The sequence below is a fragment of the Pleurodeles waltl genome, chromosome 10 (genome assembly GCF_031143425.1).
Source record: "Pleurodeles waltl isolate 20211129_DDA chromosome 10, aPleWal1.hap1.20221129, whole genome shotgun sequence".
NCBI lineage: Eukaryota > Metazoa > Chordata > Amphibia > Caudata > Salamandridae > Pleurodeles > Pleurodeles waltl.
This window is the reverse complement of record NC_090449.1, coordinates 425,113,147-425,132,300: the sequence shown is the minus strand read 5'-3', so window position 1 is coordinate 425,132,300 and position 19,154 is coordinate 425,113,147. Positions and strand designations below refer to the sequence as shown.

General features: G+C 48.4%; 1 protein-coding gene across 3 annotated transcripts in view; it reads right to left on the bottom strand.

Annotated features, from left to right (window-relative positions):
• WDR90 (WD repeat domain 90) overlaps positions 1–19,154 on the bottom strand; it is a 1,338,149-nt gene that overhangs the window by 674,264 nt on the left and 644,731 nt on the right. For all 3 annotated transcript variants that reach the window (XM_069210679.1, XM_069210680.1, XM_069210681.1), the window contains one exon: positions 11,486–11,607. In XM_069210679.1, the coding sequence (XP_069066780.1) occupies positions 11,486–11,607 (122 nt within the window). The remainder of the gene's footprint in view (positions 1–11,485; positions 11,608–19,154) is intronic.

Below are 19,154 nucleotides of genomic sequence, written 5' to 3'. Positions count from 1 at the left end.
TTGGGCAGACGACCCTTCTGAATGCCAACCAGGGTGTGCAAAGGGAGGTGCAACAGAGCAATGCGTACCTGGAGGGCATTCATTCGGGTCAGGCTGCCCATCAACGAGCGTTCACTGCTCTGGCCTCAGCACTGACGGCAGCCATTGTCCCTGTTTCCAGCCTCCCTCTTCTGACTGCCTCCAGCCTGTCTCTGTCTCCTGTTCCTCAGCCTATCCCATCCACACCATCAGACCAGCCTGCACACACCTCAACACCCAAGAGCAGCTCATCCAAACACAAGCACCATAGATCCCGCAAACACTCACCCGAGCAACACCCAGATGCAGACATGCCAACAGCCACTGCCACCCCTGTGTCCCCCTCCTCCTCGTCTCCCTCCTCCCTCCCTGTGACGTCTACACTCACACCTGCATGCACCCCAACATCAGCCAGTGCTTCCATCACCACCTCACCCTCCAGTACAGTCCACACTCGTGCAGTCACCACCCCCACTGCCATGTACACGTCCCCTGTGTCCTCTCCCACTGTGTCTGTCACCCCCTCTTCCAAGACACACAAACGCAGGCAGCCACCCACCCAACAGCCATCCACCTCACGACAGCCTACAGCACCAGCACCTTCACCCAATGACAGCACACCTGACTCTCCTACAACCACCTCCTCTACCTCCACTTCCATCTCCACTACTCCTACCCTTTACCTTGGCCCTAAAAAACTTTTCCTGGCTAACCTTAACCTCTTTCCCCCCCGATGACCTCCACCATCCATCTTCAAAGAGTCCCAAGAGCACCGCAGCCACCACCAGCCCAGCTTCGGGTGTCACTGTTGTGCCTGGGTTCTGGAGCCCACCCTTTGCCAGCAGTGACACATCGAGCTGCAGCAAGGACACGTCCAGCCCCCCCCCCCCCGGCAAGAGGACCCGCAAAACCAAGGACCGCCGTGCGAGGACTGACAGGGCTGCCCCCAAGGAGCAATGTGCGGCCACTTCACCACCCACACCATCTGGGGGAGGCAAGGGCCCGAGAGCCCCATCAAAGGAGCGGAAGGGCAGCAGGAGCGCGGAGAAGGTGGACCCCACATGCCACATCCCAGCTGGGAAGGAGGACACTAAGGAGGCCAGGAGTCCGTCCCCGAAGGGTCCAGATACGTCACGGTCCGAGGGCGACTGAACAGGGAGTCCAGGCCAGGTCTGGCTCCCTTGACCTGCTGGATGGGCACCGCTGAACAGGGCCCCGCCGTGGAGATAGGCACCGCTGAACAGGGCCCGCGGTGCAGAAGAGCACCGCTGAACAGGGCCCCGCCGTGGAGATAGGCACCGCTGAACAGGGCCCGCGGTGCAGAAGAGCACCGCTGAACAGGGCCCCGCCGTGGAGATAGGCACCGCTGAACAGGGCCCCGCCGTCTCAAGCACCGCTCCGCTGGGCCCCGCCGTCTCAAGCACCGCTCCGCTGGGCCCCGCCGTCTCAAGCACCGCTCCGCTGGGCCCTTCCTCTCAAGCACCGCTCCGCTGGGCCCTTCCTCTCAAGCACCGCTCCGCTGGGCCCTTCCTCTCAAGCACCGCTCCGCTGGGCCCCGCCGTCTCAAGCACCGCTCCGCTGGGCCCCGCCGTCTCAAGCACCGCTCCGCTGGGCCCCGCCGTCTCAAGCACCGCTCCGCTGGGCCCCGCCGTCTCAAGCACCGCTCCGCTGGGCCCCGCCGTCTCAAGCACCGCTCCGCTGGGCCCTTCCTCTCAAGCACCGCTCCGCTGGGCCCCGCCGTCTCAAGCACCGTTGATGGTTCATTGTGCCCACCATGCCTCCTCCTTGACCAGTGGAGACTGTCATCCACATGATGGACTGTGGCTTTGCACTCCCCAGGATGGTCCAGTGGGCAATCCACCCACTGCAGAGACTTGAGAGACTGTGGCTTTGCACTCCCCAGGATGGCACAGTGGGCAGCCCACCCACTGTAGAGACATTGAGAGACTGTGGCTTTGCACTCCCCAGGTTGGTCCAGTGGGCAGCCCACCCACTGTAGAGACATTGAGAGACTGTGGCTTTGCACTCCCCAGGTTGGTCCAGTGGGCAGCCCACCCACTGTAGAGACATTGAGAGACTGTGGCTTTGCACTCCCCAGGATTGAACAGTGGGCATGGTGCTCCTCGTGGATCTGGCGTCGTGGACTCATGTGGCTGTGGTGCCCCCCCCTTCCCTTCCCCCTGAGGTGCCTGTAGTTTTTACATCTGATGCCCCTGCAGTGTTCTCTCCAAAGGACTCAGGTCTCCTGTGTGGGCTTTGCCCTTGTTTCTCAAGACTTTGGCCCACGGACATGCTGAATTGGTAGGATGTGCAGGACTTGGTACTTCAGTTATACACTGATGTGTATGTCATTTGTTTTGTTGTGGATATCTTTCATGGTTGTACGCTAATTTTCTGGAGCTTTTTGGTACATAAATATTTATTCCAAATATGATTATGTCCTAGCATTTTTCAGGGGTGTTTGGGTGGTGTCACTGACTTGGTGCTCTGCATTGGTGAGTACATGATTGGGGGGGGGGGGGGGGGAGGGGCGCATATGTGTGTGCCCGTAACCTTTCGTCCTCCCCCTCCCGTGTGTCGTAGGTGCAGTACTCACCGTTGTCGTCTGCGCCGGACTTCGTACTCGTGGTAGATGAGAAGGTAGACGAGAGCAGGTATGATGTTCAATTCGGGTTCCATGCTGTCCTCCGTCCTCGTGGAGTGCGTAGAGGTGAGCGTTTTCCCGTTCGTAGTCTGTTTCCGCCGTGTTTTTAGCGGCGGTGCTCCCGCCCCGGAAAAGGTGGCGGATTGGTGAGTTATGATAGTGTGGGCGGTACATTGTCTGCCGCCTGCCTGTTGGCGGTGACCGCCGCGCTGTTTGTCTGTACCGCCGCGGCGGTCGGAGTGTTAAGTTGGCGGGCTGTGTTGGCGGTTCCCGCCAGGGTCAGAATTCCATTTTTTGGACCGCCAGCCTGTTGGCGGGTTGGCCGCCACTTTAACACCGACCGCCAGGGTTAGAATCACCCCCTAAGTCTCCTAGTGTTGTCCGCACATGTCTCTGGAATAAACCTAATCTGATCTAGGATCTATCAGTTCCTGCATATGGGGGCTTGGCCTATCCGCCAGAATGCCAGTAAAAAAGTTTAGCGTCTACACTCAACAACGTAATCAGGCGATAGGATTCACATAAGGTTGGATCCTTGCCAGGCGTCGGGATAACCGCAAGCGAACCCGTCCACATCAAACAGGTAGCAGTCCCGTAGAGGCAAAGCTGTTTAACAGTTGTGTCAACACCGGAGCCAAACGTTCTCCAAAAAGCTTAAAGAACTCTGCCCCAAGCCCATCCTGCCCTGGTGCTTTGCCCATGCGGAGTCGCTGGATAGCCATTAAAACCTCAGCAGGGGTAATATCCTTGTCTACGTGCTGGCTAGCGGTTTGGGGAGTCGGGCCAGGATATCCCGTCTAAGTATCTTGCTGTTGCCCCATCATCTAGTAGTTCCGCTGTGTATAGGGAGCCACACAAATCCTCAAACTCCTTCAGGATCAATTTCTCATCTGTAGTGACCTCGCTCCTTCGTGTCTGTATTGATTTTACCCGGAGTTGAGCCACCTGTGCATGAAGCCAGAAGTGCCAAGAGTGTGCATAAATTGACCCCTAACCACTGCCTTCAACGTCTCCCAGACAATTGCTACTGAGGTCTAAGGCGTGTCATTAATACTTACGTATGATGTAATTATCCCCTTTATTTCTGTGTGCACTTCGTCTGCACGAAGCTTAGTATTTAGTCGCCATATCTGTATTCTCCTGCTCGGGTTCAACAGTGTGAGTCGTAATGTGATCGGAGCATGGTCGGACATAGACGCAATCCAATTTCTGAATGAGTGATTGCGTGTAGGAGGCCCCAGGTGGCCAGAAAGAGGTCAAGTCTGGTATGCAGCAGAGAAAAATTTATATTCTCTAAGTGTTGGGTTATGTGCTCGTCAAACATCTGTCAGTCCACCCTCCTCCAACCACCTCTGAAAGCCCACTGTGTAGGCCCCTGTCTGTCCATATTGCTGTGCTGATCTGTCCATGTGAGCGTCAGAGACTATATTAAAATCCCCCACCCCCTCTTTCTTTCAAAAAGCAATAAAATTAGATATAAAAATAAATAACTCCCCCTCCCCCCATGAGGATGTTCGCGTCACCAGTAACCAGCACCCACCCAAATGGCCTTTCTTAAAAACTCCTATTGATGCTCGTTAGGGCCATAAATACAGGCTACCGTGATGCTATGCCCATGTATGTCTATGCGCAAGGATGTAAGCCTTCCATTCATCTCAGCCTGTATGTCCACTAGTTTCCCTGAGAAATGCACAGCTAGCAATATTGCCACCCCCACAGTTTAGCAGTGGTATTGTCTGTCAAACAATCGTGTTCGCAGTTTCTTCTAGTCTGTTCTCAGCAAGTGCAACTCTTGTTTCAAACATATATCCCCTTTGGCTTCCCTGAACATCGTTATCAAAGCTCACCTCTTCACTGGAGAGTTGAGGCCCCTGACATTAAGGCTAATTATAATGACATGCATGTAATGGAAATTAAAGTGGGTGGGCCTTCGGGGGGGGGGGGTCTATCTTACTGCTACATATTCCGGCTACTAACTGTGCCAGATATAGCACTAGAAAATAAGGCGCGGGGAGTGTGTTGTGCCAACTTAATATAAATGTGTAAACACAACTAGTTTTCTGCCTGGGAACCACGTAGAGGCCCTCGGGGGTGAGGGGGGTACATCTGAATGTACCAAGTCTTTTCTTTTTCAGCCATCTTCCTCCACCGTAGGAGCTCCACCATCTCTTCTTGTCCATGTTCTTATTGCAGCTGCTGCATGTCGCACCCCATCCTTCGATGTTTTCACACTCTGGAAGCTCAGCTATAGGGCGGGACGGCCATGTGCTTCATCGTTAAGACCGCCTCGCCCACCGGTACTGAGAGGGTTTAAGGGTTCTGCTCCTGTATCAGGTACGCCCTCATGGTGCCACAAACTGTGGAGCAAGTCCTTTCTTTCCCTCCTCTTTTCCTTCTCTGATGGTTTGGGGGTTTCTTCTGCCATTGTTGAGCTACGCGACCACAATTACCAGGGGTCACCCATGAGGTCTCCTCCGAGCCCCCAGGGAGGGGGCTACTCTGCCCCAAGTCCATGTCCAGAAGGGCTTCGGCCTCTACCAGCGTGCATATAATGCGCATCTTATTCTGCCAAGCAAATTGTAAACAGAAGGGATGACCCCATTTGTAGGGAATTCCTTTTCCCTGAAGCATAACTGTGATAGGCCGAAGAGTGCGCCAGTGCGGCAGTGTCAGCGAAGAAAGATCCTGGAACAAGTATATTTTGTGGCCTTCAAAGTCAATAGCGTTCATGTCATGGACCGCTGTCAAGATTTACTCCCTCTGCTTATAGTAGTGAAGGCATGTGATAATATCCTGTGGCTGTCCTGGGGATTGTGATGGGCGCCCAGCCCTGTGCACGTGGTCCAATATTATGTCTTGGTCTTTAAGAGCTGACACAACCTGCCTCAACAGATGGATTACAAAGTCTTCCAGGGGTCCTGCTAATGCCTGTCCTGGCACTCCCCTTGATGCAGATGTGGATCTATTCTCTATGTCCTCAAGTCTATACTGCAAGTCCTGGTTGCTGTCTTGGAGAGCAATAATCTCTTGCCTGTGGTGGTCTAGTTCTTCCTCCTGTGTGTCACAGGTGTGTATCACTGTATCCACCAGATGACTCGACTCCCCAACCCCTCCTTTGAGCTTTTTGACGGTTCTGGCAAGCTCCTGTCAGAGGGTAGCGAGGTCTTCATGGAGCACCCCAAATGGTTGCTCCATAAAGTCTTTCGTTACTGGGTTGGCATCTTCCTCCTCTGCTTTGTCATGGTTGGTACCCCTGGGGTCCGTCCACACACCACAAGCAGATTCCTGCTTTTTTGCTGGGGTTTTAGCTTTCAGGTTACTGTCTTTCTTGCCTTGTCTTTGTGTCGCCATCATCTCCAGAGGGAATGATGCCTCTACTCAGATTGTTTGAAGGTGCTCTTTCTTCAGCCACCCTAGGCAATGTCGTCAGGATACAAAGGTGCCCTCCCCCCCAACCGCTACATCCTGTCCTCAGGCCACCAGTGATCTGCTTCCGATGAAGGTCTCTCCCAAACCCACTTCCAGCTAAGAGATGTATTCCTTCTCCTTAAGCTCAGCTATTGCATTCTAATGGAGCGAGCCACCCATCTCTCTGCGTCCCCAGGCCTCCTATAACGCAGTCTCTTCACTCACATACCGGTCAGATCTGTGTTCTCCACGCACCTCCATATGCTCCTTGCGCTCTGCATGCCCTCTTCACCTGGCTGGGCGCCTGGTATCTCGCTTCCCCACCAGCCAGTCTGTTGCGGTCTTCGAGGGCCTCTCCGCCCCCCCCCCCCCCCCCCCCCGGAAGGCTCCCCGGATCCTTCACCTGTCTCCACCTCAAAGGGTGAGGCCCATCACACCGTCGCTATGCCCCTCCGTTTTAGTGCGCATCTCCTTCTGTGGCGCAGTATGGCATTCTCCACTGGCTCCCACTGACTATGGGTTTTCTTCTCCACTCTGGGAAGGGGGGGAGGTGCCACGTTGCTGCACCGCACCCATCCAGTTGCAGCGGCGTTCTATTACTGCCCGGTCACTGCCCTGCTCCAGCACTCACGGCACCCACCTCTGCTTCCTCTCTGCATCATCGGGCTTGTGGACGGCGGAGGGAAGGGTTCCCGCCACTGCCCTGTTGGGCCAAGTTTCGGGACCACCCGTCTCTCGTCCTGGGCGCTCTATCCATGAAGGGCTGGTGCGTCCGCCATCTTGTCTGTGGCTCCGCAGCTCTGTGAGTATATATTTATTGGTTAACCCCTTCTGTGCCCAGGACGTAATGGTTACGTCCTGAGGCACAGTGCTGCTGTGCCCAGGACGTAACCATTACTTCCTGTGCACAGAGCCCAGAGGGAGCGCTAGCGCTCCCTCTGTGGGGTTCCCCCCCACCCCCCCCAAGTCAGGGATGGAAGGGGAAGCCCTTCCCCTTCCACCCCGACCCCCCCCAACTCCCCCTGTGACGTCAGCGCGCGCTGATTAGTCACAGGGTCTCCCCCATCGCGCTGGAAGCAGAGCTTCCAGCGCGATTGAAAAATAAATGCTTTTGCATTTCTTTTTCAATCCCATGGGGGAGGCCCCGAGAGGCTTCAAAGGGAAGGAAATGTATTTCCTTCCCTTTGAAGTCTCTCACAGGTTTCAAAAGCCGGATTGCTTGCAATCCGGCTTTTGAAACCCCACTAGACGCCAGGGATTTTTTTTTTTTTTCAGTGAAATTGGCAAAAGGGAGCGACCCCTTGGGCAAGGGTCGCTCCCGGGGGGGCATTTTTTTAGGAAGGCCTTTTCTGCCCCCCCTGGGGGCAGATTGGCCTATTATTAGGGCGATCTGCCCCCGGGGGGCCAGAAACCTCTAGGCACCAGGGACCTTTTTTTTTTTTGTGATGATTTCTTTTTTTTTTAGGTGGGGAGCGATCCCTTAGGCAAGGGACGCTCCCCTACGGGGCAATATATATTTAGGCCATTTCTGCCCCCCTTGGGGGCAGATTGGCCTATTTTGATGAGGCCAATCTGCCCCCAAGGGGGGCAGAAACCATTAGACACCAGGGAGTTTGTTTTTGCGCGCGAATTTCACGCAAGGGTCGCTCCCAGGGGGGGCATTTTTTTGGGAAGGCCTTTTCTGCCCCCCCTGGGGACAGAAACCACTAGGCACCAGGGATCTTTTTTTTGCGCCGTCACACAAGGGGAGCGACCTTGTAGTCAAGGGTCGCTCCCCGGGGGGGGGTGGGGGGGGCAAAATTATTTTAGGCCATCTCTGCCCCCCCTGGGGGGGCAGAAAGTTCTAGGCGCCAGGGCAAATTTTTTTTTTGTGTTTTTTTTTTGGTTTGGTTTTTTTTTTTTTTTTTTAGAGATGGGCAGCGACCCATCAGGCAAGGGTCGCTTCCCTGGGGGGCAAATTGTATTTAGACCATTTCTGCCCCCCTTGGGGGCAGATTGGTCGATTTTAGGTCAATCTGCCCCAAGGGGGCAGAAACCACTAGGCACCGGGGATTTGTTTTTTGGCGCCAATGTCACGCAAGGGGAGCGACCCCGTAGGCAAGGGTCGCTCCGGGGGGTGGGGGAGGGGTGGATGTTCGGGGGGCAAATTTATTTTAGGCCATTTCTGCCCCCAGGGGGGGCAGAAACCTGTAGGCGCCAGGGCAATTTTTTTGTTTTTTTTTTGTTTGTTGTTTGTTTTTTTAGAGATGGGGAGCGACCCATCAGACAAGGGTCGCTCCCCTGGGGGTCAAACTGTGTTTAGACCATTTCTGCCCCCCCTTGGGGGCAGATTGGTCGATTTTAGGTCAATCTGCCCCAAGGGGGCATTAACCACTAGGCACCGGGGATTTGTTTTTTGGCGCCAATGTCACGCAGGGGGAGCGACCCCGTAGGCAAGGGTCGCTCCGGGGGGGGTGGGGGGTGGAGGAGGGGGGGCAAATTTATTTTAGGCCATTTCTGCCCCCCCCGGGGCAGATCGGCCTATTATTAGGCCGATCTGCCCCCAGGGGGGGCAGAAACCTCTAGGCGCCAGGGCAAATGTTTTTTAGGTTTTTTTTGTTTTTTGTTTGTTTGTTTTTTTAGAGATGGGGAGCGACCCATCAGACCAAGGGTCGCTTCCCTGGGGGGCAAACTGTATTTAGAGCATTTCTGCCCCCTTTCTGGGCAGATTGGTCGATTTTAGGTCAATTCTGCCCCCAAGGGGGCAGAAACCACTAGGCACCGGGAATTTGTTTTTTGGCGCCAATGTCACGCAGGGGTAGCGACCCCGTAGGCAAGGGTCGCACCTGGGCAGGGGGGGGTTGGGGGGGTGGGGGGTCAAATTTATTTTAGGGCATTTCCCCCCCCCCCCCCCCCTGGGGGCCGGCTGAGCTAGAGGCCAAAATCCACATGTAGGCACTTTGCAAAAAACACCTCTGTTTTCTGTGAAAAAATATGTTGTGTCCACGTTGTGTTTTGGGCCATTTCCTTTCGTGGGCGCTAGGCCTACCCACACAAGTGAGGTACCATTTTTATGGAGAGACTTAGGGGAACGCTGGGTGGAAGGAAATTTGTGGCTCCTCTCAGATTCCAGAACTTTCTGTCACCGAAATGAGAGGAAAAAGTGTTTTTTGGCCAGATTTTGATGTTTGCAAAGGATTCTGGGTAACAGAACCTGGTCAGAGCCCCGCAAATCACCCCCATCTTGGATTCCCCTAGGTCTCTAGTTTTCACAAATGCGCTGGTTTGCTAGGTTTCCCCAGGTGCCGGCTGAGCTAGAGGCCAAAATCCACACGTAGGCACTGTTTTCTATGAAAAAATTTGATGTGTCCACGTTGTGTTTTGGGCCATTTCCTGTCGCGAGCGCTAGGCCTACCCACACAAGTGAGGTATAATTTTTATCGGGAGACGTGGGGGGAACGCTGGGTGGAAGGAAATTTGTGGCTCCTCTCAGATTCCAGAACTTTCTGCCACAGAAATGTGAGGAACATGTGTTTTTTTAGCCAAATATTGAGGTTTGCAAAGGATTCTGGGTAACAGAACCTGGTCCCAGCCACACAAGTCACCCCATCTTGGATTCCCCTAGGTCTCTAGTTTTCAGAAATGCACAGGTTTGGTAGGTTTCCCTAGGTGGCGGCTGAGTTACAGGCCAAAATCCACAGGTAGGCACTTTGCTAAAAACAGGTCTGTTTTCTGTGATGTGTCCACGTTGCGCTTTGGGGCGTTTCCTGTCGCGGGCGCTAGGCCTACCCACACAAGTGAGGTATCATTTTTATCGGGAGACGTGGGGGAACGCTGGGTGGAAGGAAATTTGTGGCTCCTCTCAGATTCCAGAACTTTCTGACACAGAAATGTGAGGAACATGTGTTTTTTTTGCCACATTTTGAGATTTGCAAAGGATTCTGGGTAACAGAACCTGGTCCGAGCCACACAAGTCACCCCATCTTGGATTCCCCTAAGTCTCTAGTTTTCAGAAATGCACAGGTTTGGTAGGTTTCCCTAGGTGGCGGCTGAGCTACAGGCCAAAATCTACAGGTAGGCACTTTGCTAAAAACAGGTCTGTTTTCTGTGATGTGTCCACGTTGTGTTTTGGGGCATATCCTGTCGCGGGCGCTAAGCCTACCCACACAAGTGAGGTATAATTTTTATTGGGAGACTTGGGGGAACATAGAATAGCAAAACAAGTGTTATTGCCCCTTGTCTTTCTCTACATTTTTCCCTTCCAAATGTAAGACAGTGTGTAAAAAAGACGTCTATTTGAGAAATGCCCTGTAATTCACATGCTAGTATGGGCACCCTGGAATTCAGAGATGTGCAAATAACCACTGCTTCTCAACACCTTATCTTGTGCCCATTTTGGAAATACAAAGGTTTTCTTGATAGCTATTTTTCACTCTTTATATTTCAGCAAATGAATTGCTGTATACCCGGCATAGAATGAAAACCCACTGCAGGGTGCAGGTCATTTATTGGCTCTGGGTACCTAGAGTTCTTGATGAACCTACAAGCCCTATATATCCCCGCAACCAGAAGAGTCCAGCAGACGTAACGGTATATTGCTTTCGAAAATCTGACATTGCAGGAAAAAATTACAGAGTAAAACTTAGAGAAAAATTGATGTTTTTTTCACCTCAATTTCAATATTTTTCTTTTTCAGTTGTTATTTTCTGTAGGAAACCCTTGTAGGATCTACACAAATTACCCCTTGCTGAATTCAGAATTTTGTCTACTTTTCAGAAATGTTGCGGTTTCTGGGATCCAGCATTGGTTTCATGCCCATTTCTGTCACTGACTGGAAGGAGGCTGAAAGCACAAAAAATCGTAAAAATGGGGTATGTCCCAGTAAAATGCCAAAATTGTGTTGAAAAATTGGGTTTTCTGATTCAAGTCTGCCTGTTCCTGAAAGCTGGGAAGCTGGTGATTGTATCACCGCAAACCCTTTGTTGATGCCCTTTTCAGGGAAAAAACCACAAGCCTTCTTCTGCAGCCCATTTTTCCAATTTTTTTTTTAAAAACTAAATTTTCACAGTTTTTTGGCTAATTTCTTGGCCTCCTTCTGGGGAACCCACAAAGTCTGGGTACCTCTAGAATCTCTAGGATGTTGGAAAAAAAGGACGCAAATTTGGCGTGGGTAGCTTACGTGAACAAAAAGTTATGAGGGCCTAAGCGCGAACTGCTCCAAATAGCCAAAAAAAGGCTCGGCACAGGAGGGGGAAAAGGCCTGGCAGCGAAGGGGTTAAGTAAATGTAGAAATATACTAGTTTGGTCTTAATTGTTTCACAAACTCTGACATAAATATGGATAACCATAGATAAAACTTGCCAAAAAGAAACGATACATATAATTGTTCATCATATATGACATGCAAGAAATACAGTAAAAAAAAACTGCTGCTACCTGGTCTTCATTTGCCACTGCCAGCGTGGAGATCTCTTCAGGATGTCCAAACCAGTGCTTCTGTGATCCAGAGTGTAGATCTTCGACCACAACCACACAACCACAGGTGTAAGCAAAGAAACCTTCATGGTATTGAAAGTGGAAGAAAAGGATTGTGGCAATTAAACGTCATGATAATAATAATAATAATAATGATAATAATGAGTCTACAGATGATCTACATCTGTGTACCACCTCCCAACTTGTAGCTCTCTTTATTGCCTAACACAGTTTACCAAGGAAGGAAGGATTAAAGTTACTTACCTGTTATTCTGGGTCTCCAATTTGGCCTCTTTCATGGGCTCATACGCTTGAATTATTTCCTATTGGCACGCTGAGAACCATGCACAAACATGGCTAATATAGCGGTGTAATTTTCCACTCAATAAAAGACCTACACTCTGAAATGCTACTGTGTCAGAGACCTTTTTTTAATTTTTATTTTTAACTCTCAGATGTTGTAGCTTGTTAAATGCTTGAGTGTCCGGGTGATTCTTCTAACAGTGACAGGGAAAAGGGAATGCCAAAATGCAATTTTCCCATGCAATATTCACAGGGATTTTTGAACAGCGCTACAACCAAAACAGCTGAAGAGAATTTCACCAAATTTGAAAGAAAGCTATATCTTTACCCGAAAGCGCAATGCTTGTGATATAATGTAAATCTGTTCAGTTGTTTTATAGAAATTAAGGCTCAAAATGTATAGCTCTCTAGACAATTGTGTTTGCAGAGAGTCCCACGGGCATGCAACTTTAAAAAGTAAAGCAAGCTAATCGGCCAAAATAACTTTTTCCATCAGCTGCCGCACTCCTGCAGAACTGAGAGTCTTCCATGAGTCCCGCTAGATCTTGCCCTTTGATTGGACGGCCATAACCTGACCATAAATATTGCAGCAACAATACAGGACTCCAGGACTAAAACAGGTATAAGGGGGGCAAGTTAGGGATACTCTGACACCGCTGGACATGTCGGAGTTTAAAAAAACCTAAACAAAAAAATATATAAAAAAGGTCTTTTTTGGAGCACCACAATCCTGTGGCACCCAACAATGACCTTTTGACACCAGTGGGTGACTCACAAGAATCAGCACAGCCCGCTGGCTCCCGCAAGAGACCTGTGGAAAGAGAAAACATTTTTTTTTTTAAAGATGGGAATTTAAGTGGGTGAGGGTTGGCGACCACTTGGGTTGGAGGGAGATCTTGGCTGTCAGTGGGGGTTGGTCAGATGTACATGGTTGAGTGCAGGGTCTGGCTACATGGCAGACCCTGTGGACAACCACAGGTTAGGTATTGTGATCTTACTTTATGTTAAAAAAAAAAAAACAAACAAAAAAAAACTTAAAAGTCTTTGAAAGAACAAAGATTAAAGTGACATTATAGTTTCTCTACAAATTTCAGAGTATGACTGAATTTGACTAAGCCAAATACTCATTTGTCTGAAGTAACTGCCAGTTTTTAGATAATTAGTCACTCTCCCCCCCCCCCCCCATTGGCGGCTTGAGAGGCGGAAGTGGCTGTCCTTAGTAAGTCAGGCTCTTCCATCTCTGTGGACGTACTCTGATAATTGATTTCTACTCTTTCCTCAGACTGACTTGTTTTGTAGATTATGCTGTTTTTATGGCCTGTTTGGAGGCTAAAGTTGACATATTGATTTCTTCAGCAAAATAAGTTTTCCTGTTGACAAGGTCTCTGATTCTGGCACCTGTAGTTGTGAAAAAGGCTGCCTAACGTGGAGTATGCCAAGAGACCTGGTTGTATCAATAGCCACATTAGTTGACTGAAGCATGTCGACAGTCTTTTTGCTGTAAATGTTATTTCTGTAAAACAGAATATCAATTTACTTTCAACTGCATCTCAGGCCTCGAAGAAGTGCTCCTCAGCAAACTCAAATTACGCATCACTGTAGCATTGCTTATCTGTCTAAACACAGAATTAGATGCATCCGTAGCTGCATATTTAAAAGATGAAGCTTGTTCCCCTTCACAAATGATTGCATTCACTTCTAACCTTTCCTCTTATGATAATTCATTAATTGTCTACTAACACTAGCCACCATAACTGCTGCACTTGCAATCTTTACTACGTCTGCTGCCAGAACACTGAGAAGCTTCCATGTGGAGTCTCACTCTGTTCCCTCTATTGTCCATTGGATCTGTGCACAGCGCAGATGGATTACAGGTTCTCCAATGCACAGTTACAGAGACTACTGATTCACTTTTAATTTGAATCAGAATGCAAGCAGGCACCTAAGTTGTGGCTTTATACTTCCTTTCTATTTGAAGCAAATTGACAGTGGCGGTAGTCATGTTATGCATCATTTCTTGTTCTTCTTCCCAAATAAGGTCTACAATGAGTATAGATCTGGCACTCCTGTTTGTCTTCTCTTTAAAATCCGATAGAAAATATGACTTTTCAATCACTGAAATAGGCAAACTGAAGCAGTGTAATGCTTTCTCTATCAAGGCATGGAATCTACTTACATTGTCTGGTGCTGAATCTTTTGGAACAGGCTCCAGACTGGCAGCTGGACGTATAATACATTTATCTCATTCCCAATCTTTATGTGGTGATCCTGTGTTAAAATCTGAAAAATAAGCTGTGTCCTCGCCATCATCAGAAACAGGGTACAAAGAGGGCCTTTATCATCTAAATCATATCTATCTTTGGCTTTCTGCTGATGCTCCTCTTTGTAAAAACTGAAGACGTCTCCAGTATCACTATTGACTTTCTAAGGTGAAGTTTGTTTTCACAAAGATTCAGTCAAGCAGGCACTGTGACTGGAATTGTAACCAGGGCTGCTGTGTTGAGAGTGATGCAGGTGGGGAGTCAGTTGTGGTTCTATTGTTGACGACAACTTCGTCCGCATGAAGAAGGTTCTGAGAGACATTATCTGTGCCCTCCACAAAGAGTAATGGCATATTTATTTACAGCATGTACTATAAAAGGAGGAGTTTTTATGATTTGTTTTTTGGAGGCTCAACCTCCTGAGGTAATGCTCCTTTAGGTTTTTTCACAACAACATTGTGCCTCAACTTGGAATCTTTCTTTGGTATCAAACAGTAGCTGACCGGATGTCTAACCCTTAGAGGCATGGTCAGAGGTACTAATCGCCTGCTTAGACGTTATAATCCGTGTCATTTCTTAAGCTGATGTTGATGACTTACCTGAGTCCCTGAGCAGAGGCCACAGATACTACCTCAAAAATTGTATAAGCCAATCTGCTTTCCCTGTCTGAGTCTTTTATGAAAAAGTCCTGCAAACATCACATTCAACAGTAACATGACTTGGTTGAAGACAGTAGAGGCATCTGGTGTGCGGATCATCTGCAAAGATTTTTCTTTTCTTAGAAGATTTGCACACATTAAAAAGATATTTCCTCTCACAAATGTCTATCATGTGGCCTCTGAAGTATTGAGGAGCCTAAACTCCAACTCTTGGATTTTCTCAGTGAAAGAGGCTTTCTCACCTGAGTCTGTCATAGAAAATCTGACAGTTGAAAGCTTCTGACAGAAGAGTATTTGAGGGTCTAGGTCTGTGATTGGCTGGAGTTTGGGGTGTTCATAACAAGAAGAATAGGATGCGGGGTGGACACATCCCGCCCTATATGCGCGTAGCCCATGTTGACTTCATTCCGAAGCCTGGCAGGGGTCCCCTTGCGCCAGGATTCTACCACCCAACCTCGATGCTTAATGTGGATTAGAAGCTCAGCCACATATTAGCGGTTAGACTGTTGCCCTATCTCTGCCGTTTGGTCCATACAGACCAGTCAGGATTTATCCCACACATGAGCACTCTACGTAATATGCGGTGCCTGATGCACATCCTGCAAGTCCCAGACTTGGATGTTGATCCCTACACCCTGGCCTTCTTACATATAGAACAGGCATTTGATTCTCTGCAATGGGAATATGTCTGGCAAGTTTTGGACACAATGGGTCTAGGCCAAACCTTTATTGGGTGAGTCAAAATGCTGTACAATGACCTGACGGCCAGGGTACGTGTGGGACAATACGTGTCATTAGAAATCCATCTACATAGGGTACATTTCAGGGGTGCCCCTTGTCACCCATGATATTTGCCCTGGCAATAGTGCAGTTGGCATGCCATCTAGGTCCAATACTGCATGGGGGGGGGGGGGGGGGGGGGGTGAGGATAGGAGCCACAGTTCACGTGGTTTCTCTCTACGCTGATGATGCAATGGATTACCTGCCCCAACCAGATATCTCTGTCCTTTTTGATGCTGAACATCCTTCGGGACTTCTTAAATTCTCCAGTCTACAGATCAATGCCATCAACTTGGTACTCTTTCCCCTGGGGCATCAAAGATTTACTGCTGGAACGCTTGCCAAAGGCATGCCTCCCATGGCAAATGGATAGTGTTAAATATCTGGGAATTCATGTTGCTCATCGGGAACAATTAACATACCAATTAAATTTTGGTCGAGTTGTGGAGAGCCTGTGCCCTTCAACTACCTTTTGGAACACGTTGAAACTCTTACTGATGGGGAAAATTGCCCTCATAAAAATGCTTATCTTATCCCGGTGTCTATATGCCATGCACAGTGGTGTGTATGAAATTCCACAAAGAGTGTTCCGAGAGATTGATCGCCTACTACTAGAGCTTCTTTGAGATGGAAACGGTGCAAGATTAGCCTACAGATCTTAAAGAGGGAGTGGGAATGCGGGAGGTACGGAGGTTCAGTATCTGGAACTCTATGACTAGGCAGCCCACCTACAACACACTATGCATTGGCTAGATAGATACAGATTCTAACTGGGAGAGGACATTGTTGGAGGGTACCTATACGGGATCCCAGTTGGGGACTCTTGATGACGGGCAGAGATCTACACACCTCACTTCTACATCTGATCCACCTTGTGGGTTGGCTTTGGGAGAGAACTATTTGGAGGGTGATTGGACATGCACCCTATGCCCTAGAGCTGGACCTTTGGATTATTTGCCCCTTCGAGCAGATGGCTCACACAATGGCAATTGATAGATGGCAGGGGAGGGGTGGGGGTGGGGGCTCTGATGCTTTCAAACCACTATCTGGACGATCCATTCATCGCAATGCAAGATGCCAAAGAGACATTTGAACTGGGTCCCAGACAGTTTCTTCCATTTGCCAAAATGTCTGTGATAGCTCGACAGCTATGGACCACATTTCCAAGAGAGCCTGAGCCCACACAGACCCTGCTGACTGAGCTTTCAATGGCCAGAGGTCGTAAACTTATCACCCATCTCTAGCGTGCTCTTAGGGTGAACAGATGGTGTGTGCCCCCCTTCCATTAGAGGACACCTGCCAACAGGTTTGTGAGGAACCCCTTTCAGTGAAAGATTGGCAAAAAATACATGCGGTGTGCGCACTGTGGCCCTCTGCTAGATTTAAGCTTACATGCAATCATATGATACACATGGCATACCTCTCACCTAAATGACTTCACACTATATACTCAGATAGGTCGCAGAGCTGCGCTCAATGTCGCACAGCAATAGCAGACTTTGTACACATGGTCTGGCAATGCCCAACTGTAAGTGAATACTGGTCAGCTATTTTAGAACTCATTGAACACCGGTTGGGCTGAGCCATCTCCCATAAAATCAAAAAATGCATTTTGTGCCTCCTTCCTGACAACCCCAAGAAGAAGCTAAACAGACACTTTGCAAAGCTAGAGCTGGTGGTGGCCAAACACCAAATTGCTATTGGTTGGCTGAGTATTAAAGCCCTCACACTGACGGATTGGAAAAGAGACTTGCTGGAATGGCCTGGTGCAGAGGAGGCACATATGCGGGGATCTAGGAAAGATGAAAAGGTTGGGGAGGATTTGATGGCCTGGGGTACTATGACTCAGATCTTAGTAGACTGTAAGGTGGGAGATCACTCAGACTTAGAACTACAGTCCTCCGGTGTAATGAGGGAAGGAGGGGGAAGGTACAAGGGGGAGAAGCAATGATGACTCCCACCTATACACGGATGGGTCTTGTCCCCAGGCTGGGGGCCTTCTGGGACATGGATATTGAGGAGGGTGGTCAACCCACAATGTCCAGCTAATTAATGAATAGTTCCAACACTAGACTTGAAAGCATATGGTGTAAAGCAATGGGAAAGGAATTTGAAATTCAGAAATTCAGTTCATACTACTAATATATCATATGTGCAATCTGCAAAAGTGAAACACAATGATGCCTATGTTCATGTTTATGCAAAAATGCTAATACAAATAATTTTTAAAAAAAACAAGGTGAATAGAATGCAGAACGATAAATTCTGAATGTAAAAGAACGCCGATATGTTACCATTATTTACTGTGGCTTTCCATTCTGATGATGGAGATTAGTTCAAGCGTGTGAATCTATGAAGGATCCAATGCTCGAGAACAGTTATTTATGTGTAATCATAGTACTCTACCAGGGATAGTCTCTTTGAATCCATAAACAACAGACTGTCTCACATACAGGATCCCAAACACTAATATAAACACTTTCTAATAAAACAAATTCTGCTGAAGATAACATGTTCTGGATTTTTTTGTTTATAAAAAAATACATCCAATCTAAAAAGGCATCCTCTTATAGGCTGAACACACACTGTACTGTACTAATTGACATGACACCTTTAAGAATTTTAGAGGTCGACAGTCTTCACGTTCTGCACTGCATGGTCAGCGAAGCAGTTTGTTTTGAAAGAAGCACAATGGACAGATCTCTGTCTCTAAAGCCTTTTAGGCAATGTATTTAGAAAACAAGGAGATAAGAAGGTTGTTTATAGATTCAAAGTGAACTAAAATCTAGTGCCTACAAAATTGGGATTAGCGGATAGTAAGTTTTTCTTCTTTCAAAGGATTCTATCTGATATTTATAAAACAGTCAAATAATAACAAACTAAATTATCCTCAGCTCCTGAAGAGGAATCCAAAGGGAAAGGCAAGGTGTTTGTTTCTAAGCAAATATACTGTGAAAGGAGGTCTGACATACCAGAGTATCTGTTTCAAAGACATAATCATTACAGTAATGTTTGACAAACATATGCACCATCCTCCAGGTTGTCGCTCTGCAAATGACTGAGATCCTACCATTTAGCATCAGTGCAGCAGGAGCTGCTTTTCTATGTGCAGAACAAGCTTTAGGTTAACCAGGAAAGGATCTATTGGCCTTTTAGCAGCAAGATATTATACATGGAAATATGGTGTGTTTGTTCATAATTTGTTTTGTTTTTATTATTATTTCTTCTATGGAAGTACTATAAATCAGTATAGTGCAAAGCAAATCACATTAAACTATAACGTTGTGGCAGGAAATGACTAGACCTCATTACATTCATCACATTCAGTATCCATTGGAATACACAGTTTAGCGTCCAAATATCTTTGTCACAAGGGAAATGATACACTGTCCTTTTCATAGGTCGTAGCCTGTTCGGTTCATCACTCCTGTTGTCTGACTTATATGCTCTAACAACCATTCAGGTTGAAAGCTCATCTCTGGGGAATTCTAAAGTTCTGGTCAACTACTTATATCTCTCCTCACTAACTTAATTTGGACATTTGAGGCCACACATGGTTCCCCAACAGCCAGCTAGCTACATTTGGAGCTTTCAGGATGAGCCAAAATAGTGAAAGATGTATGAACT